The sequence below is a fragment of the Pyricularia grisea genome, assembly GCF_004355905.1.
Source record: "Pyricularia grisea strain NI907 chromosome Unknown Pyricularia_grisea_NI907_Scaffold_7, whole genome shotgun sequence".
Taxonomy (NCBI): Eukaryota; Fungi; Ascomycota; class Sordariomycetes; order Magnaporthales; family Pyriculariaceae; genus Pyricularia; species Pyricularia grisea.
In genome coordinates, this window is record NW_022156720.1 from 844,256 (window position 1) to 866,609 (window position 22,354).

Consider the following 22,354-nt stretch of genomic DNA (forward strand, 5'->3'; position numbering starts at 1 on the left):
CTCTCCCTTGGATGACGAAACCCTAGAAATACAGCAGTATTTTAAAGAAGAGACCAAAATACAAGCAGGCCCTCCGGAGCAGGACAATCGACGAAATAACAGATAATAAAAGGTTATGGAGTGTAGTAGGCTGGCACAAACTGGCGCCCAACCTCCAATCACCCTCTTTGATCCACAACGAAACCTCTATCCACGATCCAATTACTATAGCGTAAACGCTATAAAAAAAGGTGATTGGCCGCTTTTCCAAAAAAAACGACCTAACAAAAAATCCCTTTAACGGTTGGTTTTAATAAAAAACGGAAATATAATAGGATACAAAAATTTTTGCGAAAATAAAAAAATCCTACATAGGGGGTGCAAAACACGTTTCCAAATATAAACGGCATTAAAATCCGGCTGTTTACAATTTGTTGGACAATTTTCAATAAACCGGTCCGCAAATTTTACCAACGGTGTTTAAAATTTGGTTGGTTTCCAACACCGTGAAAACGGATAAAGGTCGTTATATTTCCAAAAACAGGCAAAAAAAAACAAAATTAACGTAAAATTATAGCGACCAATCGCCCTATTTTCACGCCTGGGCAAACGTTTGGAGCGAGGGTTCGGCAAACGTATAATTTGGGCGGTGTTCCAATACGGAATCCTAAGGCCAATACACGGAGGGGCGTTTTCACGCAAATTCGCAACAGATTTTATTCGTGCCTTTACGCAAAATATAGAAATGGCTTTGGCGGAGGAGAAAGCGGTTATAATATTGACAAGCGACGTCTAAGGCGCCTTGGACGCTCTGCGCGGCTTTTGTTTGCAAAAGTCCAAAAAAGCTTCGAAGCCAAAGATACCCTTTTTGGCTAACGCCCTGCAAAGAATCAGTGTATTGAAAGCACAATTGGAGGTAATACGGCCGGCGAAAAGAAAAAGGGTGGTTCCGGATCCAAACAAACTTTTGGTTAGTAAATGAAACTTTATCAAATTGCAAGAAAACAGTATAAAGGATTTTCAGATTTTGGGTGATACAAAAGAGAGGAATAAACCGGAAGAGCCTGAAAATGATTGTATAAGTATGCGTTAATGGTTTTATTTTTAGATTAGTTTATAAAAAAGTGTATTTAAGTACAATATTTTGGGATGCCAGAAGTTAGGGGTGCCCGAAGCGGGGTACGCAACGTTAACAAATTAAAGAAAAAGTCTTTAAAATAGGATAAAAGGTGAAAAGCCCGACTTGAAATCTTTGAGATTAGAATTAAAATTGAGAAAATATATAGTTATACACGGCCATATTTTATATGCATTTAAAGTGGCCAGAGTACTGTTCATCCACTGCGATAAAGTAGTTGCTTGTAACTATGTAAAATAACTACAAAACAAACGTGAATGTTAATAGGCCTTTCGTAATGTTGATCGATTAACAAAACGTTAATATACAGGGAAAGTTGGTATTATGTTGCATGTTTATAAATCTGTCTAAAGGTGAGCTTCTAAACGTCTTTTCCGTCTTACACCATCAATTGGGCAAGTAAGTCACGTGCAATTGGCCTGTGTGGTATTACCGGTAACTCATCACTCTATTGATAAATTAAACGCATAAATCCCTATTAAGGCACACCAACGTACACGTGCAGCTTGACTTTTAGAGTAGGAGGGCCATGTATTGGGTTGAATAGCGCTACCTAGCCAAAAGAGCATGGAAGCTCTTTTATCCTGCTTCTAACGCTGATTCATCGCTAGCTGTCAGGTGACACAAGATCTATCTGATTGTCTAACGCGACACACCTGTTCCGACAGTAAACCCGTAAATAACAACTTTCCCCTAATAGCTATCATAACCATGGTCATAATCATAATCCTGGTCATAATCATAATCCTGGTCATAATCAGAATCCTGGTAGTAGTCATCATCTATACAAGATTCGACATCAGTCCCAGGATCATTCCATACCCCATCTTCAAAATCAGAAAATTCCGAATAATAACCGGTAGAACTCAAATCAGTTACACAAGACATAGCGTCATCATCGGAATCGGCACGCGCAACTAGTTTGCCGGCCCGTGGGCGGCCAGCCCCGTGCGGAACAAGCTTACCACCCCGTTTGTGGCAGGCACGGTGAGCGGCACGGATTTTAGGGCCTTGGCCGCCGGCAAGAGCTGCACGGTTTAAAGGGCCTTGGCCGCCAGCAGGAGCTGCACCAGGGGTCTTGCGCTGGCCAGTCCCGCGCGTGACGGATTTACCGCCCCGTCGGTGACAGACACGGCGAGCCGCACGGTTTTTAGGGCCTTGGCCGGCAAAACCGGGTTTTTTGTTGGGAGGGCGCTGGCCAGTTCCGTGTTTCGCAAGATTGTTTGTGTTAAATGTATTGCCGTTGCCACCGACAGTCGCTGGAGTGGCCAAAGCCTGGTGGTTTTGTAGATTACCGGTGTGGGCGTAAACCGAAAGGGCAAGGGTAAGAGTAGCGAAAAGGTTGCAGGGCCGCATTTTGAAAAGAGTGGCAACTCGGAAAATAGGAGCGAAGTAATATATAATAGAATGGGAAAATTTTAAAGCTGGAGAAAAGTAAAAGCTTTCGCGTAAAGGTTGTAAGCTGGAATCAAAATCTTAGAGCCGATGGGGAAAATAAAATCTCGAGAAAGGAAGTTATTTGCTCCGGGTTTATATACTTGTTTGCCTAATCATATTAGTGTATATTGTAATTATAATAGTGTACGTTATTTATAATACGCATAGAATTGTGAATTGAAATAAAACTTTAGGCTTTACATTTATTACTCGTGCGCATTACGTTACTAATTAAATAAAGCTTTACGCTTACTTTTATGACTCGGGCGCATTTGTATATCATTTCGATAAACTTGTTTTTATATATCATTCTTATATTCAGTTATTATTCACCTGCGTTTTTTTTCTTTTCTTTTTTTTTTCAACAAGAATAAACTCTTGAAAGAACAAGTCAATCATAAGTAATTATTTATAGTAAATATTAAACTTGACAAAAAATATGAGTAAATAAAAAACTTTGTTTAAAATTCTATTTATTACAGGAGTTGTTATTAGGTTTGCGCGTTATTCCGCAATCTATATTAACGTGGATATTTGTTTAAAGTCCAGCCTCCGTATATTATAAGCCTGCTCGGCTAAATAAGCCTTCAAAAGCCTTAATGGCAGGCGCTCCTATCAATAAACATCCCGCACCCGTGGGTGCGGAACGCAATCTTTTGCTTAATTAAGCCCCCGTAAATAGTTCAGATCTAGCCCACCAGATCTTTCTCCGGGAAAGGCCGAGCCAGCACCAACGATCTTCATAATCTGCGACAGTGCATGTCGTGCTTGGCCTTGCCGCTACGCAGCCTGCGAGTCAATCCCCCAGTCACATGGGGCAGGTCAACAAGTGGAGTCTGCTTGGCCGTGAGACCCGATGACGCGCGCGACTTTTCCACACACACAGTAAACTACCATCGCTGCAGCGACGGCGCCTTGACAGACGCCGACGCCTTCGGCCTGGACGATGCATTATTATGCTTGCAGCCTCGCTTCGCCAGGCCCCTGCTCAACGTGCGTTGTGAACACGACAGGTTGGCCTTGTCAATCGGCTCTGCCAACATCATGAAGTCATCTATTTCGATCAGGTCAGTGCATAAATCCAGGTCATCTTGGGACAACAGGACCGGCCGCCAGGGGTGTGAACGTAACTGACCCGACTGCTGCTGATTGCAAAGCGTCGCGATGCCAAAGACGGAGCCCTCTAGGACGTTGTATTTCGCTGAGATTGCACGCTTTGGTTTGCCCCGATTATTCCACAGCACGTTTGGTAGACAGTAAGATGGAGAACACAGTGGTGGTTAAGGTATAAGACGCGCGCTTGGAACACGCTTACTTTTTGGGGGGGTTGTGTTTTGAGTATACTTTGTAGCAGTTCTATAGATGGATGGTGGCCACTTTTCCACCGATGCGCACAACGCATATTGCATTCCGCACTCGGTCCCTTTGCTACCGTTTTTGATTGGGTAGCAAATTTTGATTTTCACACCTACCATAGGTGCAGGCAAAAGAAAACCTGCTCTTACCACTGTATGTGTATGCGCGGGCCTTTACCAACAAGGCTGTATCATAGGGTACTTAAATTACCCTGTAACCATTTACGATTTTATAAACCAATTTGTACCTCCCTGGTGCTTAGTCCCATTTATTATTCAATCCGGTTTTATCCATTGGCCAACAAGTTGCAAGGAGCCCTGGCATTCAGATTCATTCAGGGGGTCGGGTGTAGGTACCTACCGCATAATAACTTTATTCTTTTTGCACGAAACTACTACCGAAATCGGGAACACCCACAAGGCCCACAGCGCTGTGCTAACTGTTCAGGGATAGGGATTTTTACCCCTACCACTATAGTGGGGAGGCAACCAGGATATCCCACCAGACTTGATCCTCGGAGGGAAACGCGAGCCCAAACGACAGTGCGAGATCTGGTTAATAATATAACGGTGTATTTGTGGCTGGTGTTACTGTGATGCTGCACAGCAGATACAGCCTGCCAAACGGCGAACATACGGTTCGTAACGTTTCCGCGTTTCATGCAGCCCGTTGTCTCCATTGGCAGGGCTTCCTGGTTTGAAACCATTGCACTAGAACTGGTAAGTGTGAAATTTATTATAACATGCTAATCAATTCGTAAATGTTGACCACCGCTTACAAGGAGAAGAATTATCCCCTGCCCAAAGGAATATGGAACTGTAACAGCCTCTTTATCACGTTAAGGTATGGCAAAGTAGGCGGACAATCAGGGAACCCCGGAACAAGGTGTTGTCATTTAGGTAGACTAGGGTTGCGGCAGGTGCTGAGTTAGCGGCGGTGGCGCGTCGTTCGGATCGTCATGTCGTTCGTGCTAAGGAACGTAATTAAGGTTTAATTAAACGCAGCATGATTAAAATTTATATACACGTTACAATTCATGGCAGTTTGTGCTCTAGTGTACCACACTGTACAAAGCCCATGTGGAGCCGGGAATCGTAGACAGTACGTACAATGGGAATGGACATTCGTCTTGGTCATCCTCGCGACACATGTAGCAAACTCAGCCATGTTCAAACAATGAAATCGTGATTGGGAGCTTTCACGGTTTAAACTATCGTAACCAAGTGCCCAAAAGCCAGCGAAATTTATGATGTAGAAAAATACTCGTCGTAGTGTGCTGTTAAGTTATAAAAATTCAGAGTCGCTGCGCTAATTTGCCCACCGGCCCTACGCTACGCTGTGGGATTGAGCAAATTCTCTGAATTTTAACCTTTTTATTAGTCTCAGGGCTCATCCCTGAACGGCGCGATCCCAGTTAAGCTGTGGCTCAATTACGGCTTTGTTAATACCTGTGGGTCCAAGCAAAAATTACTTTGGTTCAGGTCTAAGGACAACTTGTTGATTTTCGATTTAAATGGAGGTGATTTCGCCAATTCGGCGACCGACACTCCGTTATAATTAATTAAATACAAATTATAAAAATAAAGGGTTTACACGGTGGATAAAGCAATTAACAAAATATTTTCTACCGATTTATCTTATATTTTTAATAATTAAATTGGTCGAATTAAAATATAAATGGCTTTACTTTATAAATGGAGGTTGGTTTTTTACCAAACTTTAAAAGAACTTGATTTTTTTATTTATATTTTTATTTTTGAATATAATTAAGAAGATTTTACATGTAAAAAATAATGTATACAAATTTATTATATACATATAAGATTTGGTGTATTTATTACGTAATATAAGTTATTAAATAAATTAATAAGAAAAATGATAAAAAGATTTATATAATTTATAATTGAAATAGGTTAATATTTTTATTAATTTTAACACTTTGATATCTAATATAAATAAACGTCTACGTGAGATTATATCTTTATTATTTTAAAAATTACTTACTTTATATATAAATTTAACAAAATTAATATATTTTTAAATCTTATTTTATACTTATTCTCAAATATATTAATATCATATTAAAAACATTTTAGCCCAAGTATTATTAGAATATAAAACATACTTTTAAGCTAGTATTAAACTATATATATATATCATATTTATAAAGAAATTATAATAGAATATTAGAATATTCCAAAATATATATAATGTTATAAATTTATTTATATGTATTTCATAAAAAAACTACAATATATTAATTAAAAACCCTTATTTAAAGCTTTATTGTATTATTTTTATTATATTTTTACTACTTTTATTTTAATTAAATATGCGTCAATAGAAAATACATAGTTTCTTAACTGTATCGCCGTTGCGTATACAGTGCAATTTCCGCCATATGCGACGATAATCAACAAGTTGTCCTCAGACTAGAACGGGCGCGATCTTTTCGGCCGATTTAATTGGTCGAAAAGCCATGTGGCTGAAAGGTACATGGAGCGCCCGGTCCACCCTGCAACGCAGGGGGGTCTAGTCTGAGCACTGAGACTATGAACAACCAGCATAAAAGTCATTAACGGCGCGCCGACGTTAACACTGGATAAAGTGACAACAATTCCGCGCCATACCCATGAACTTATCTCGAATCCGTAGTTCTCGCTGTGGTTTATTTAATTCGAGCCGGAGATACTCGAGACCTGTGTTAAAACTCGATATAAAGCTAAACCCGACAAGATAGGTTGACCTGTTTTGTCGAACGTTCAGGTTTCACGCTTCGCAACTTAGAGGTAGTGCCATTATTGGAGACAATGCAGTCAAGCATTGGTCCGAAAAGGCTGGTGAGTATGTCTAGGCGTGCATCCCTATCGTACGGCTTTGCTGATCTTGAGAAATACAGGTCATTGTAGAAAGAGATTCTACGGTATTGGGATACCCCAACGAGATATCCTGCCCCATGAACGCTGATCATCATTCAGTCTGCAAGCGTTCTTCACAGCGAGATGCAAATTACGTCAACGTCAGGAATGTGATTGGGAATCTCGTCAGCAAGTTCAAGATCAAAGGTACTTTACCAAAGGCCCCTCAGAAAAAGTCCACATACTGAGAAGCTTCAAGGAACAAGCAGGCGGTCTTCAACGAGCGAGATTCTCATAAGGAGCAAGCTTGTCAGACTCATAGGGCCAGTTGACACTGTAGAAGATTTGGACTTGATACAACAGCGCCGCGTCCCTGGAAGCTGTGATTGGATCTTATCGGAGCCAAACTTCATCGCATGGGCGAGCGGCTTCTTGCTGGGGCCTTAGTGCTTCACTTGACCGGCTTGCCCGGATCGGGTAAATCTGTTTTGGCCTCGTTCCTAATCCAAAATTTCAACACAGCCGGGCGTATGGTTCAGCATTTCTTCTTGCGCTTCGACAATTAACCAAAAGATTTATTCGCAACTGCCTATCTCAACCTCAAGCATACAAGTGGCCGACTCTGCGGCGACCTAGTTATAATTGACGAGAATAAGACCGTCCGGCTGGTTCACCAAACCGCCAAGGAGTTCTTAACTCAGAAACGACAGGAAGCGCTCTGTATCGACCCTTCCGCTGCCAACGAAGACATTTTTGCAAAGTGTCTGGTAGTTTTGATGGATCCAGGGGTTCGCATTTCCCTCAAAAAGCCACGGATGCACCAATTTCCTGCGTTACGCCTGTCTCTCCTGGTCCACCCATATATCTCGGGTAGAAAACCTCAGAAGGAAGTACTTATATACTCTAGCGGCATTTTTCTTTCGAAGCCGTGCTATCTTGACCTGGATCGTGGCCTTCGGGATGGTCGGAACGCTTCACACTTTAAATTCAACGTCTAAGCACCTGACGGTGTTCCTGGACAAGCAGCGGACGCAGCTCGTGGAAGAGATCCCCATGAGGTAGCCCCTCGAGGAGATGGCTACCATCAGTTCTTGGGCAGTGGAGCTGGTTCGTATTGTGGGAAAGTTGGGTCATCACATCACTCGGCATCCTGACGCCATCCACGTCGTTGTTCCATTGTTTTGTCCTCCAGAATCCAACATGGCCAACCAGTTCTCTCCATCAGACTGCCTACCAAGAAACATCGCCTGCATTGATGGTCGCTTTGCAATACTGACCTCTAAAAATAGCGTGAATCTTTACCACTCGTCCAACATTCTAAGAGGAAAGCAAATTTTCTCACGGGAAACGCATTGCGGGGCGATGAAGGGCAACCAAGGTGGCGATCAGTTGGTGACTTGCGGACTATACTTGGTCAATATTTAGAGCGTCACGTCTCCCAGGAATTTGCACCACCTCCCAAACCCTCAGGGGGTTTCGGGCGATCGAGGCCAGCTTCTCCAGGGATTCAACCCAAATCATAAACATCTGTGACGACTCCAGCCTCAGGTATCAGGCCTGGCCTTTCTCTGGAGGACGGATGTCAGCTCATCGCACGAAAATCCCCAGACGAGCCACTTAGCGACACGCCGAGATGTGCGTTGTTCGATCCCCAAGGGACTCAGGTTGCCATATCATTCCGAGGCCAGGAAGCTCAGGGTCTGGAGCGTTGAATCAGGGAAGCCTTATGGAAGCCTTATAGGGAACGCCAGACGTGCCGGGGAAAAGAAGAAAAGCCGACAAGATGCATGGTGCTGCGCTCAACGACTTATTTGGAACCCCATCACCTGGCATGTTCTTGGCATATACAATGACGGTTCCATCTTCAAGTGGTATCCTCTGGATCCCGAAAGCCAAGAATCGGAGCCGGCTGTCGCGGCAAATGGAATTCGCATGTAGCCCCGACGGGAGACTGTTCATAAACCGCCACGCGTAACGGGTCTATTTGGGTTTGGAACTTTGAAACATTCACCCTCCTGCATCATTTGAGTTATGCGTCTCCTGTGACAGCCATGGCATTGAGTCCCGATAGCCGGAGAATATAAGACCTTCGAGAATCCTACTGCAACGTCTGGGAACCCAACTCGCTCATTCGAATGGCCGATGCAGATGAGATCGCCAGCGAGGCCTCCCGGTCCAGCGCCGGCTCAGCAACTGTATCTTTGCCTCGGAGACCTCGGCGGTTATTCGAGAGCCTATCACTGTCCTGGCAACCGGCAGAAGAAACACTAAACTTGCCTTTTTGCAACCAGGCTGGGATTTTAACGGTGGTTCTATGTGATGACCAAGTGCTGTCCGTCAGTCCGTCAGTCCGCGAAGCAAAACCTCCGTCAAGATGAGCAGTCTCACTACAGTGCAACAAGGGGATATAATTTTTGAGGACCTGGAGTCTGCCCAAGCCGATCCCGTCTTGAAAAGCGGCATGTCGACCTTCTGCGTTGTACTCTAAATACCCTCCGGAGGCGGTTCAGTCTGTTGACAAACTATTTCTCTCTCCAGACAATACCCTTATGTCCGTGCATACATCCATGAAGGTTGACCAAGAGAGATTCTCCACGCGGCTCTTTATGCTCGACACCTCTTTCCTCCAAGATTGTAGCGATACAGACAGCACATCGACAGTCTCTGCGATACCCCTTCCGGCGCACCTCGTCGAAAGACTCGAGATCCCGCTGGGGCAGGTCCTGGACGACGTCGCAATGGGCTCACAAAAGAACGCGACCTACGAACGGACTCTGGGGTGGGTCTTTACGGCCGCGGGTGCTCACTCGGGTTCCTGGACAGGGAATTCTGGCTGTGCACCTAGTCTCTGGATGACTGCAGCGGCTCGGAAATGCTAAGGCACTTTTTTTTTCTACCGAGGGATTGGATAAATATGAGGTGTTTGAGGATGGCAAAGGTCACCGAAGACGGGAGCTTTGTCTGCCCGCGCAACGGCGAGTTGGCCGTCGTGTCAAATGGACTTGGGCAGCAATAGGTGTAATAGTTGCGCTTTCGCATCTGCCATTTTTATTTAAGGTGAATATGAAACCTTGAAGGAAACTGAGCGGCATTCATGTGCATCTTACTCTGACAAATGATTCTACTTTTCCATAATCAATGGGTCCTTAATCACTCAAACATCTCCGAGCCCCTGGGCACAGTTACGTAGTTCAGCTGGGCAGTCTTTTCGTGTTCATTTCGAGGCAAGTCCATCAAGAAGCTGAACCAAAAGCCTGGCACTCCCAACGTTTCTATCCTTCCCAAGGCGATGTTCAACGTTTCTCTTCCGAAAAAATGCAATATGTTTTCATCAATAATTCCCAGCAGACCCCTGCTATTGTGTAGTTCTGGGAAAGGAGGGGGAAAAAATTATTAAAAGGGGAAACCCTGACTATCATGATAAGCACTGGCGATGGAGATATTTAGAAGCTGTATTCCCGGAACGGAAGGCCTATGGGCACGGCGCTTTGGATAAGCAGCATGGCTATTAATACTATCCAGGTATCATCCTCCCTTTCTAGGTTCGCTCTTGGTGTATAAGGTGGCAAATGAGTGGAGGGTTGCGATCCGTGACCGCCTGCGGCTAGCGGAGGGGCGACGGGGTCGACGAGATAATGTATATTTCTTAGACTTTTGGGGAATGTGTTGGCGAGTCCGTTCGTGTTTGGTCCGGGCTTGGATTTTTGTCACGAGGTTTCCGAGGCGTTTTCGAGGTACTGGGACGGCGACGGTGACTTGCCGGTCAGGCTCGACTCAATTTCGGTCAGACGCGGACAAAATATGTCGATAATCGGACAGATGCAAAACAACATTGCGTTCGTATTTTTCTATAATGGACGCGGATGGCGCAAACAGTCGAGTGCGAACACATCACCAGCCAGCCAGGGTAATTTTATTAAGTTTGTTTTTTATATGGTCAACGGCTTGAAATTTCGCGTTAGTATCAGGCCAGAACTAGTCATTCTAGTCCAGTTCTAGTCTGTAACTAATTTATGCAAACCCCAATCACCGAATGGCAAGACTACACGGGCATTGTTAAGCCGTCCAAGTAGTCGTCAGTCAGAGCCCCACCGTTAACCCAACGACTGGCTGTGGCATCTGCCGAAAAAACACGGACTCCGAACTCCCCGGATTTCCCCGCTCATGGAGGGATCCACCCTGTCCTTGGAGAAACAAATTCGACTCGAACCAACGGCAGTTTTGTTCGACAGTGGCAAAAAGACTGGGCGGCAAATGAACACAGAAAAGTACAGTTTCCGAAAGGTTGGAATCCTCCAAAGATTAACCCTTCAAAAAATCAGGAAATTATTTCAAAAAAGTATAAATGCATTAAATAAATTCGAGTCAAGGGTTTCTGCATATTCACCACGTAATCTGTAAATCGACCCAGGAGAGTCTAGGATATCTGGTGAAGCAAGACCCTTTGCACCTGTTTGCCCAGACCCGCCCGGGTATTATCCATCTCGAGTTATTCCGGGGATTCCATGCCTGTAAATTCTTATCCGTATACTACGTGGATTTTCTGCAGACTGCCGAAGCAATTGAGATTCATAGTACATTCAGAGGATCTTTGTGCTACCAGTGGAAGTGGAGTTGGGATCAGTTCGAGATGGTGTCGATGGGACACGAAATACTATTTACTGTCATAATTGCTATAATACATTGTATTATCAATTCCTTGAGCAACCATAGATCTATCCGATCAACTGTAGACCATCAAACACAGATCAATCGCATCACTACGTTGCGATGAACCGACGACATTCGCCAACGACATTCCAACCCAAGGTAAGGTACCAAACCTTGCAACTGTACACCAAATCCCCCAAATCTTATCAGCAGTCTTCTTCGTATCATCATCTGCCGATCGACAAAACAAGGACAGTCCCTATCTCACAAGTCCATGCACCGCCGCCCCACACGTCGTCTCATAATAGTTATCCCGTCTTCTCCGCGACAGTAAGTTTTACTTCCCGGTTTTTCCGCCTTGTAGGCAGAAAAGCATTTGGAGGATGCCGACATTTGTTTTTTTGTTTTTTTTCTGTCTTTTCTGTTTTGTTCCAGTTTTTAAACCACGGCATCCACTAGCACGCGCTATTTTTGTAAGCGATTTGCGTCCCCACTTTTGCCAACCCACGGCAATTGTTTGGCCGCCGTTTTGGGATTAATGTCAGCCGCAGCTTGGACGACATCATAAGGAGGTTTGGTCGTGCTGTCGTGTGCCTGAATTAGCTTTCATCCTTTTTCATGGCATCTTTTAATGGGTGACCGCTGGCCTTTTTAGAGAGTCCTTGATATCAGGGAAGAAAATCATTACTATTTTCTTAGTGCATCTTTTCCAACTATTAGCAAAAATCTTCACCCAGGACAGCCGAGCAACACTTGAACACTTCAAAACAATACGCCATGCAGGGCATAATAGCTCCAATAATATATTTCTTGGCCGCCAACTGGCTCCCAGTCCTCGTCGCTGCTACAGCAGCATGGCTGGCCAAGAACCGCTACCAAAAAGGGCTGCACAAGTACCCGGGGCCGTTCTTGGCATCTCTGACGGATTGGTGGCGAGTTTGGGATGTATACAACCGGCGTTCGGAAGTCACTCATCAGAAACTCCATAAACAGCACGGCGATGTGGTTAGGTTGGGGCCTAACGTGCTGTCATTTTCCGATCCCAAGGCCGTCAAGGCCATTTATGGACTGAACAAGAACATGGTCAAGGTAGGTCGACACTCCTATATGCACAATAGACAAAAAGTCACAAAAAAAAAAAAAAAAAAAAAAAAAAAAACTAACCATCAACAGTCCGACTTTTACATCGTCCAACAATCTGTCAGCAATGGCCGCCGCCTTCCATCCCTCTTCAGCACCGTGGACGAGTCATTTCACGCCAAATTCCGACGCTGCGTCAACGCCGCCTTTGCCATGTCTTCCTTGGTACAGTATGAGCCTTTTGTCGATAACACGACCAAGCTCTTCCTCCGTCAGACCCAACGTCTGTACGCTGATAAGCCCGCCGGCGAAGACGAAGGCTGCGATTTCGGCCGCTGGATGCAATTTTATGCCTTTGACGTGATTGGCGAAATCACCTACAGCAAGCGCCACGGCTTCATTGAGAAGAACGAGGATATCGACGGCATCGTGGCGTACCTGTCCGATATGTTCCTCTACGTTGCTCCAGTCGGTCAGATGCCGTTCCTCGACTTGGTCTTCCGCAAGAACCCCATCTACCTCAAGTTGTCGCAGTGGGGATTTTTCGACTTGACCTTTCCCGCGGCCAAATTCGCCCGCGACCGCATGGCAGAGCGTCTACCGGCAGGAGGCAGCATGAACGGCGGGTTCGGCGCCGGAGCTGATGAAAAGCCCGCAGCTGACCCACACCCGTCGATAAAAACCCCCGACCTGCTGTCGAAATTTCTCGCTGCGCAAAAGGCGAGACCCGATTTCATGAACGACACTCTGGTTCAGACCATGGCGGTGTCGATGACGATAGCCGGCTCCGAAACGACCGCCATCAGCCTAAGCGCCCTCTTCTACAACCTTCTCAGGAACCCATCCACCATGGCCAAGCTGAGGCGCGAGATTGACGATGCGTCGCGCAGGGGTGAGTTTGAAGACGGCGAGACGGGCTTGGTGACGTGGCACGAGAGCCAGCGCCTTCCATACTTGGACGCCTGCATCAAGGAGGCCTTCCGGGTGCATCCTGCCGCAGGTCTGCCGCTGGAGAGGATAGTTCCCAAGGGTGGGATGGAGATTGCGGGGCATTTTGTGCCTGGCGGAACGATTGTGGGTGTTTCGGCTTGGCTTATCCATAACAACAAGGATATTTTTGGCCACGATGTCGATGTTTACCGGCCGGAGAGGTGGCTGGTCGATGAGGAGTTGGTCAAGGCTGCCGGGCCAGCTGGGGATGAAGTTCGGGCGCGTGAGGAGCAACGCATCAAGGAGATGTCAGGCATGATGATGCAGTTTGGGATGGGGTCAAGGACTTGCATCGGCAAGAATATCAGCTTGTTGGAGATTTACAAGGTGGTGCCAAGCTTGCTGAGGCGGTTTGAGGTGAGTTAGTTTCATTCTTTAAGAGTGGACTTGACTTTTGATGACGACCTACTAACATGTGCTTCGATACATGCAGATCGAGTTCAAAGATCCAGAGCAAGAATGGGAGCTGGTAAATGCTTGGTTCATTAGGCAAAATAACTTCTGGGTAAAGTTCAAGACGAGAGAGCTAGTGCAGCCGGATGACAAGAGCGGTGCGTTTGTTGCAGATTCTGTAGTCGAGGCTGCTGCTTGATGGGCCGGCGACAAGGTGCATAGAATCTATATAACGGGTTTCATTTCCAGGCTTTTCCAGTCAAAAAATCGAACAATGCTCGAATCATGGGTTGCTTCTTCCCAATCTTCTTAGGAGGTGGCAGGTCCCAGCGAACGTTATCTTTACGCGCAACCTTTCGCTCAACAAGTAGGTTGACCATATCGTCATCTTCCCAGGCTTCGGCAATTTCGATCGGCGCTAGAACACCCTGAGATTCTTGGTTGGGATCAGCCTTGTGATCAAGCAAAAGCCTGGCCATGTCCATTTGTCGATTCATGACTGCGATTTGCAGAGGCCATACCATGCGGTCCACGATGTCGTAAGGTATGTTTGGGTTAGAGCCGTTTTCGAGCAGCATCCTGGCTATGACTACGTTTCTGGTTACTGTAGCCACTACGAGAAGTGGACACAATGGATAGCGGTCTAAGGAGAGCTTGAGACCCAGCAACGTCGACAGAGCCGGTAAATCCTCGAGCCCGACAGCCAGCAGCAAGAGGCACTCCTTCTCGGCATATAGCCATAGGTCCTTCAGGTCAAACCCCAGTCCCAGGTGCGCCGCGATGTAGTCGCTGACTAGGGAGCTCTTTAGGTAGGCCGGCCAGCTCTGCTGGCGAGCCAGGTCAAAGCGGAATCTCGTCGCCTCGGTGAAAATCGACCTACTAAGTATGTGTATGATACTCTGCAGGTCGTTCTCAATCAGGTTGTCTATGTTATGTTGGAGGCTCAATAGCTCCTGGCTGGCGTAGTAAAGCGGGTGATCGACCTTGCCAGTTGCACCCAGCAGGCCGTCACGTGCAAGGCCAGGCAAGTTAAGGAGAAATACCCTAAGAGTATGACTCAACAGGTCCATGATCTTTGGGTCTCGCAGCGCTCTTGGCTCGGGTCTTTCCCAGAGAAATTCGCTGTGTTCTTGCATGGCCCACCGCTTAACTCGATGGTGCACTAGAAGGCGATGGAACAGTTGCCAGTTCCTCAACTGGGCAGCTTGGACTAGTGGTGTCTTCTTATTGTGCTTGATGTCTGGGTCGATGTCCGGTCTGAGCAGGATGACTCCGAGAAGTTTTCGGTATTGAGGTTTGCTGGCGACCACCCGCCAAACAAGCGAGCAAGGTCTGTTGAAGAAATCAGCTGTAGTCTGGAAGGATTTGGAGAAAATCCAGAATGCGCCCGGGGTTTATTGTTGTCACTGACCTGTCATCCAAGGAATCCGACGGGCCTGGCCACTTTGACTCGTTCATACTGTCCGAGGTCTCTCCCGGCTCTGCCATAAACGCGATAGCCTCTGGCAGTTCTTGTTGCAAAGTCCACTGAAGAACCGAAGACCCCGGCTGTGGGAGCACTTTGAGAAACTCCTCCATCGTCCATTGGGGTAAATGAGGCATCCACAGCTCAGCATTGCAATTTTTCTCCGCATCTGCCATCAGAAAGGCCGCTGTTTGTCTAACCACCTCGCTTGTGTCGGCCTTGTAGTTCGGCAAGAGCCCTTTCGAAGACGCCGTGTCGGACGCAATACCCAAAAGCGCATAAACTCTATCCCTTTCGTCGGACGCCTCGCAGCTCTGGCCAAACTTGTTCAAGATAGTCCCCAAATCCCGTTTATCCTTCCACCATGAATTCTGGCGTAGCGGACCGGGCATTATATCCAGTACGTGTTTCGTACCGCTGGGGATTTCGAAATTAAATAACTGCGGGACAAGTGCAAACGTCGACGACGGCACCGAGTAGCGGCCGTACATGACGCAGGCCGACTGCGCATTCGCCGCCTCCTGTATCACCCAAACCCTCCGGAACCACGCCGCACGGTATAGGCTGGGGATCGCTTTCTGCTCCGACTCTGTTAGGGTGGGAAGCATGTGATACCCCTCCCAGCCGCCTACATCCAGCGCCTCCTCAAATGAGATACTCAGCCGATGACGTTTGTTCGAGGAATATCGCAGGTGAAGGCGGTTCCGTACAGAGTAGCCCTGTATCTGCAACACACGCTTCCATAGAATGGGTAGCGACTGCTTCTCATCGAACTCGGGCCTTGCACGGACCGCTTTATCCAATGCATCCATCCACCGAATAATCGCACCCGTCTCAAAATCTCCCGGCCCGAGCCAGATCAACACCCTCACTGCGTATTTATACGTCTTTGCCATCTGCGCGACCTGGAGACTGCGCTCGTCATTATCAGCTTGGTTGATGCACAGCGCATCGATCCAAACCACCCTTTCTCTGTCATCTAGGCGGATGTTGCGCAGGGCGTTGAAGAGATTCGTCGTGACGTAGTGCCTTTTGTCGTTCATGACGATGGGGTGCTTTACGAACTCGTTGGTTGCACCGTCGCAACCCCAGGTATACGACAACGCATCATAAAGCATCCCTTTGACTTCATGCAACAAAACTGGGAAGATCTCGCAGCGTATGACGTCTGGCGCTTGTAGATCCTGGGTCCTGGGGAAGAGGCGGCAGACGCGGACGGCGTCTGGCCCGAGGTCGAGGGGTTCGTACTCGTAAAGGGCTTCCATTGGTGCCTATTTTCTTGCTGGAGACTCGCTATATTCCAAAAAAGCAGATCTGGATTTAGCTTTAGCTCTTGGTCAATCCAGTCGAACGCTCCACGAACAGCAAGCCTGCGAAAAAGTAGGGATATCTGGAAAAGTTTCTGTCAATCTAGAGAAGATGAAGGTTCAGCTCACGAGAGGTAAAGAGCGGGGAACAGCCCGCCCTAATGTTTGTTCATATACCCTCAACATCCATTCCACAAAGTCACGATCATTGCTTTTTGATCAATTGCTGCGGATGGCGCTACGTGAACACGCCAGGCGGGCGCAGCCCCATGCAGTCGGGCAATTGATCAAATCGCCAAAAGCGATTAGGTAGAAGGCTGTGTCCAAGCTGGTCGGCCATTTGTTATTGAGTATTTCTACAGTTCTGGTGGCTTTGAGAGCTGCGTCCTGGAAGCGGGCGTGCCATTCCTGTTTTTCCACTTTGTTGTTTGCTGTTGCTGTTCAAATTCTACACCCCGAAAGATCGCGATGCGTGTTCGCATCCGGAGCACATGACCTTCAAGTTGGTTGCCTCGCTCAAAGTCTCATCCGTCATCGGTGCCTTGTTTCTAGAAAGATTTATTTTCAGGGTAGTAGAAAAAAAAAAGTCAACCGAACTCGAGAAGGCAAACAATCTTTCAGTCAGCCGCGGCTTGGAATGGGACGATTTGGTCGGGTACTTCCACATTGAGCTGAACACAAAAATTCATCCAAAAGGACGTCAATAAAAATGATTATCGGAGTGTCCCTGGAATTGGGAACTACGGACAGATGCGGAAGAGGTGGCAAACTTAATATTTGGTTCTACCGAGTAAAGTGGTAGAAATGATCAAATCGGGGGAGGTCCAGCCCACAGAAATGAAGCTTTACAAAGGCGGGTTAGGTGCTGCCTAACGCTGCAGGTCACCTGACAAGACACGAGCAATATGATACCGAATGTAGTTACCGGTGTCATCCACCTTCGCAAACACTATTTCCTTCCCATGAGTCTAAAAGATATACAAGGCGTATTACAATTTATATAGCGTCGAGCCAGGTATCTTGAGCAAAAGCAAGAAAATGAGCAAGGAAAATACAGTAAGTAGAATGCAAACCCAGAGCCAGATCAATCAAATCAAAACCCTATCCCTAACCGTCCACCTTTGCCAAGTTCTCCGCCTTGAACTCCTTATGCAACCAGACCCACAACTTCTCCTCCAAATCGTCACTCTTTGTCCTGTTCTGCGCGATGCCAAACTCCTGATCTGGAATCCCCACAGGACAATAATACTTGCCACTGACGAGCTGATCCCTAGGAGCCGTGGCGCACCAGAGCTGGTTGTAAGCCCCGGTCTGGGGCGTCTTTGTGCCCGTAAGCTTGACGATGAACGGCGGCGGCTTGAGGCTACCGCCAGAAAGCTCGTCTGCGATACTCGTGGCCACCGTGCCTGGGTGAGCCGACACGATGGTGATGGCCGGATATTCCCTCGCCATCCGGCGCACCCACAACAGTACTGCCAGCTTGCTCTGGGCGTAGCGCTGCATGGACGACATGCCGCCGCAGGTGGGCTCCTTGAGCAGGGCGCCGTCGTCTGCCATCCTCACGCCGTCTGGTCTGGGGTGGACACCATGGCCGCCGCTGGAGACGGAGACAACGCGAACGTCTGTGCCGGGCATGGCGGCGGTCTCTAGCATGCGAGGCATCAAGAGTTCGGTCAGACGGGCGTGGCCGATGAACATGACGCCAAACATGGCCTCGTAACCATCCTTGGTGGTCCAGCCCTTGGCGGGGAGGATGCCGGCGTTGTTGACGAGCACGTCGAGGCGGTCTGTGCGGGACAAGAATTCGTCCGCAGCGCGCTTCACCGACTCGGCGTCACCCAGGTCGAGCTGGAGAAAGTGAACCTGGACGTCGGGGCACTCGGCCGAGACGGCTGAGATTACCTTTTCGGCCGCCTCGGGACGCAGATCTGCAATCCAGACCTGGGCGGGCGAGTGGCGCGCAATCTCGGCGACGAATGCCGCTCCGATTCCTGAAGCGCCGCCAGTGATGAGAATTACCCTGCCTGTCTGAGGAGGTATGTCGCGCGCCGGGTTGAAAGATTTTCCATACTTGAAAAAGGGTCGGATTCCGTAGATCCAGGCCTTGGCCATGTCTACCTTTTCGACGGTTGTGAACGGCGTATCGGGTGCCATTTTATTTGAGGGCGAATTAAAACTGAACTAAAAGAACTTGTCCGAAACGCTGGAATTGATTAGAAGTACAAGAGGGTCGTATAATGAAGGTCGCAATGTGTAAATTCTTTCTCTGCTCTCAAATTTTCATGAACAAAAGGTTGAACGTTACGGACATTGTGGAGAAGCATCGCACGGCTTTTAATTACCCACAGACCGTAAGCCAAATCCGAACGCGATGAAGTCCAGTGATATGCAGCGGGTTTTCCCTTTTTTTGTTTGTCAGGGTCCGAGAACGAATACGAAGCTGAAGCGAACTTATTAAAAGGGCTCCTTATCTCAAGCAACGAAAAATCCCCCCTCATTTTGGTGTGTTGCTAGGCTTTAGGGATCCCCTTAGTTCATCCCAAACAACAAAATCAGGTAACCGTCACAGTCATACAAAAAAAGAATCTGCCAAACTAAGCGCCAGTATCCGAACTAAAATTATAGTCATACTGAGATTAATCACGTGCTAGGTACGACTCTTGTTAGTCTTATTTTTGGAAAATACCGTCGATCGACATCATAGGTCCGTTGCCGATTGAGTTTATTCAGGGTCGATATTGGGTTCGTCGCTTCGGAACCATCCGAGATCCGTCATGTTCATGATTCTTGCGACGTGCGCAAAAGTTGCCGAGATAGGTCCTGACATTCCGACCTGGACCGATATGTGTGATCTGGTTGCCGGACTGTCTGCATAGGAAGGTGTCGAATGGGATCGTCGTGGAATGTCCAGAGACCTCCTGATGCCGATCCCTTTCAAGCTGGGAGTTGGTTGCTTGTGTGGGTTAGGGAAACGATTTGCTGCGACGTGGCAATTCTCAGGGCCTCGCAGTCGTCATCCAGGTTGTGGGTAATCGATTCGTTTCAAGTGGGTTGAGCTAACTTGGCTGATGTGGTGGTGTAGAAACTAAAGAAATATGCAGAGAAGAGGTTGGATCTGAGTCGTATCTATCCCAACGAGATTCTTTGTCATGCCTTCATCATTGACGGAGCGGGCTGCGATTTGCGGTAGTGATGATCAACTTGGACAAAAAAAAGTATTCAAGCTGGTGCAATTAAGGAGCATGTTTGCTCGCAGGAAGAGAGATAATAAATAAAATATATATATATAAGAAAAAATATAAAAAAAAAAACGTCTCTCCGATAGCTAGAATACATGATTGAGCGGAAGATGTGGAAGAGATAAACAGTTTCGAGTAGTCGCATGTGCAGCTCAAGCAGACAACCATTGGGTCTGACTGGAAAAGAAGCAGCTGACTGCAATATTTTCTTAGATTGTCTTGCCTGACAAGACGGAATAGATCAACAACCCGAAAGGTAGGAAATATGTACATAGGGAGTAGACATATGTGCTCTATTCGGCGCCACACCATACATGTACAAAATTGTTACCGTAAACCTTAAACTAAAGGTCGTTGCTAATAATATCGCTCAAGAACGACCTCTAGTCGTCCTTCTTGGATGATTCAGGTAGATCCACCAATAACTGCTCGTCTCGCCTCCAGACCAAAGCCAGAGCCGCACCACCAGGACCCACCAACACCGTCAAGACGCTAGCCATGCTCGGTGCGGCTGTTGAAGCCCAGTACATCTGAGCGGCCCAGAACAGTACAGAGGCACTGCCAAAGTACACGTCATATTGTAGGAGGTTGAGTACACCGTCGGCGGCGTTTTCGATGGGTACGACATGACCCGGGCGTGAGGTGGGCTTGAAAACGTCCACGAAATCGATTGACGCACCATCGAGCATCGTCGGTCGCATGTCCGGGAAAAAGACCCACATGAGCGTCAGAGTGTGTACGGCAGCTGTCATGACCAGGGCGGGAAAGTATACGGCACGGAGGCGTTTGGTGAGGCTGGGTCCGGGCTTCTTGGGGTCGGCAGGTGGAGGGGCCGGGACCGAGTTGTCAACCCCCAAGAGCTGGAGAGCATTGGAGAAGATGAAGCGGGCGAAGCTGACGTAGATGGGGAAGAATTGCCAAATGACAATGTAGCGTTGAGTAATCTGGGGAGACGACGATGGTAGACCGAGCAGGACGGTCGGGATTACGAATCCCCAGACGATCGAGTGAATAACGACGGATAAATCAGCGTTACCGATACCAAGGGCCTTGAGGAGGACTGGCTTGGGGGTTGCGGCAGACAGGTTGGCGATGGGTGATGTCCACATCCACACGGCAACCCATACGCTTATGGTGATACCGAAAGGGATGAGCTGATACAAAACTCCCCAAATGACGGTGTAGGCGATCACCCTACCACGATTACCCTCACGTAGGCCCTCTAGCAGCACCAGTGTGTGCATGGAGATGACCTGACCTGCAAACCAAAAGCTGAACAGAGACAGGCGAGGGCTTTCACCCGTCATGACTGGGTAGAAAAATCGAATGAGGATGGCTAGCAATTTGCCCAGGCCCGAACTTCCAACATCGAGAAGCTCCCCATCGACATTGGAACCTGGTAGACGCGTCGGGTGGTCTTCTGCGAGGGCATCCAGCATGTCAAACAAGCCATTTTGTTTCGGGATGCCCATGATGCAGTAGGCCGCAGCGACGGCCACCGCAAGAGGTATGACTGGAGATGCTGTGATGGGACCCATTATGTTGTGTAACTATACGTAAGATGCACAAAGGCGCTTGAAGATTACTGATGATGGATGGATCTCATCTGAAGGTTACCTGCAGAATGAAGTTTCCAGTCTGTCGGTTCTGTGGCTGAAAATTGGCGACAGGCAACCATCTCTGACGCGATCTGGATACGCGATCAGCAGCTTAATTGGACATGAACTGGTGGGGCTGCATTGCTGACAATGTGGGGCATGCGGCGTTTTGCTGTTTTCAGGCAACAGATCACAGTTGGTTATTACCCTAACCCTGAACGCTGGGCAGCCCTGTAGGCAAGCGCCAGGAACATCAAGCTCCAAGCCCATAGCCAACCCACCTGCCTCGGATCCCGGCAAGACCCCGCACTTTCAGTATTCTTCCACGGGCAAGAGTCAAGACAAGCTCAAGACAACAAAATAACAAGCGAGAATCTCGTGTTAAAACCTTAAGATCTTCACCGCCGGTCTTTACTTAAATTTACCCAGAATGACAGTTGGCCTACAAACCCAGAAATGGATACCTATGAGCTAACCAATCAAGCCTAGCCCGCTGCACCCCACAGAATACGAGGTTGTAATACCTCGTGTCAATCAGCCGATCAAGACCGGCCGCGGCGTCAATCAACTACAGCTACTTCCGATCCAATGAATGACAGCGGGGGCTACACGGTTTCCCCGATTCGGTCTATAGCATGGGTCGGCTGCTGACGGCATACGATTTGTTGGCGTTACTATTCCAATCCTGACTTTTGTGGGCGATGAGTGTTTTTTCGGTCGTGTCGTGTTGACTGCATGTTTTTTTTTTCTAACTGATTCTTCATCTCCGTAATGTGAGTTACTGGTGGGGAGACATACAAGGAATTAATCGTCATGATCGACGAATGTTACTGCCAGTCAGTGGCGGGACTCGGTCCGAGATGG

At 47.6% G+C, this 22,354-nt stretch overlaps 6 protein-coding genes across 6 annotated transcripts; 2 read left to right on the forward strand and 4 right to left on the reverse strand.

Annotated features, from left to right (window-relative positions):
• Nucleotides 1–1,810: 1,810 nt before the first annotated feature.
• On the reverse strand, nucleotides 1,811–2,473 carry PgNI_09270 (uncharacterized protein; the record flags this gene model as incomplete). The annotated part of the gene is made up of 1 exon (XM_031129257.1): nucleotides 1,811–2,473. One exon carries the CDS (start codon nucleotides 2,471–2,473, stop codon nucleotides 1,811–1,813), a length of 663 nt encoding a protein of 220 aa, XP_030978304.1.
• Nucleotides 2,474–9,335: 6,862 nt separating this feature from the next.
• On the forward strand, nucleotides 9,336–9,647 carry PgNI_09271 (uncharacterized protein; the record flags this gene model as incomplete). The annotated part of the gene is made up of 1 exon (XM_031129258.1): nucleotides 9,336–9,647. The coding sequence occupies one exon, from the start codon at nucleotides 9,336–9,338 to the stop codon at nucleotides 9,645–9,647; it is 312 nt and encodes a 103-aa protein (XP_030978303.1).
• A 2,389-nt stretch (nucleotides 9,648–12,036) lies between these two features.
• PgNI_09272 (uncharacterized protein) lies at nucleotides 12,037–17,637 on the reverse strand. The gene is made up of 4 exons (XM_031129259.1): nucleotides 15,293–17,637; nucleotides 13,902–15,213; nucleotides 12,583–13,830; nucleotides 12,037–12,486 (listed from the first exon to the last, which is right to left on the reverse strand). The coding sequence occupies exons 1-2, from the start codon at nucleotides 16,609–16,611 to the stop codon at nucleotides 14,121–14,123; spliced, it is 2,412 nt and encodes an 803-aa protein (XP_030978302.1). The 5' UTR covers nucleotides 16,612–17,637; the 3' UTR covers nucleotides 12,037–12,486; nucleotides 12,583–13,830; nucleotides 13,902–14,120.
• PgNI_09273 (uncharacterized protein) lies at nucleotides 12,196–14,080 on the forward strand (the record flags this gene model as incomplete). Its single annotated transcript, XM_031129260.1, has 3 exons — nucleotides 12,196–12,507; nucleotides 12,592–13,845; nucleotides 13,922–14,080. 3 exons carry the CDS (start codon nucleotides 12,196–12,198, stop codon nucleotides 14,078–14,080), a joined length of 1,725 nt encoding a protein of 574 aa, XP_030978301.1.
• Nucleotides 17,638–17,760: 123 nt separating the features above from the next.
• PgNI_09274 (uncharacterized protein) lies at nucleotides 17,761–18,807 on the reverse strand (the record flags this gene model as incomplete). Its single annotated transcript, XM_031129261.1, has 1 exon — nucleotides 17,761–18,807. The coding sequence occupies one exon, from the start codon at nucleotides 18,805–18,807 to the stop codon at nucleotides 17,761–17,763; it is 1,047 nt and encodes a 348-aa protein (XP_030977490.1).
• Nucleotides 18,808–20,275: 1,468 nt separating this feature from the next.
• Nucleotides 20,276–21,430, reverse strand: PgNI_09275 (uncharacterized protein; the record flags this gene model as incomplete). Its single annotated transcript, XM_031129262.1, has 1 exon — nucleotides 20,276–21,430. One exon carries the CDS (start codon nucleotides 21,428–21,430, stop codon nucleotides 20,276–20,278), a length of 1,155 nt encoding a protein of 384 aa, XP_030978300.1.
• Between the last annotated feature and the right edge of the window lie 924 nt (nucleotides 21,431–22,354).

Excerpts from the sequence above, each read along its gene's own strand:
- PgNI_09272 (XM_031129259.1), bottom strand. The coding sequence starts at position 16,611 with ATGGAAGCCCTTTACGAGTACGAACCCCTCGACCTCGGGCCAGACGCC. Across the intron at positions 15,214-15,292 it reads TCGGATTCCTTGGATGACAG|ACCTTGCTCGCTTGTTTGGC; the intron begins GTCAGTGACAAC and ends TTTCTTCAACAG.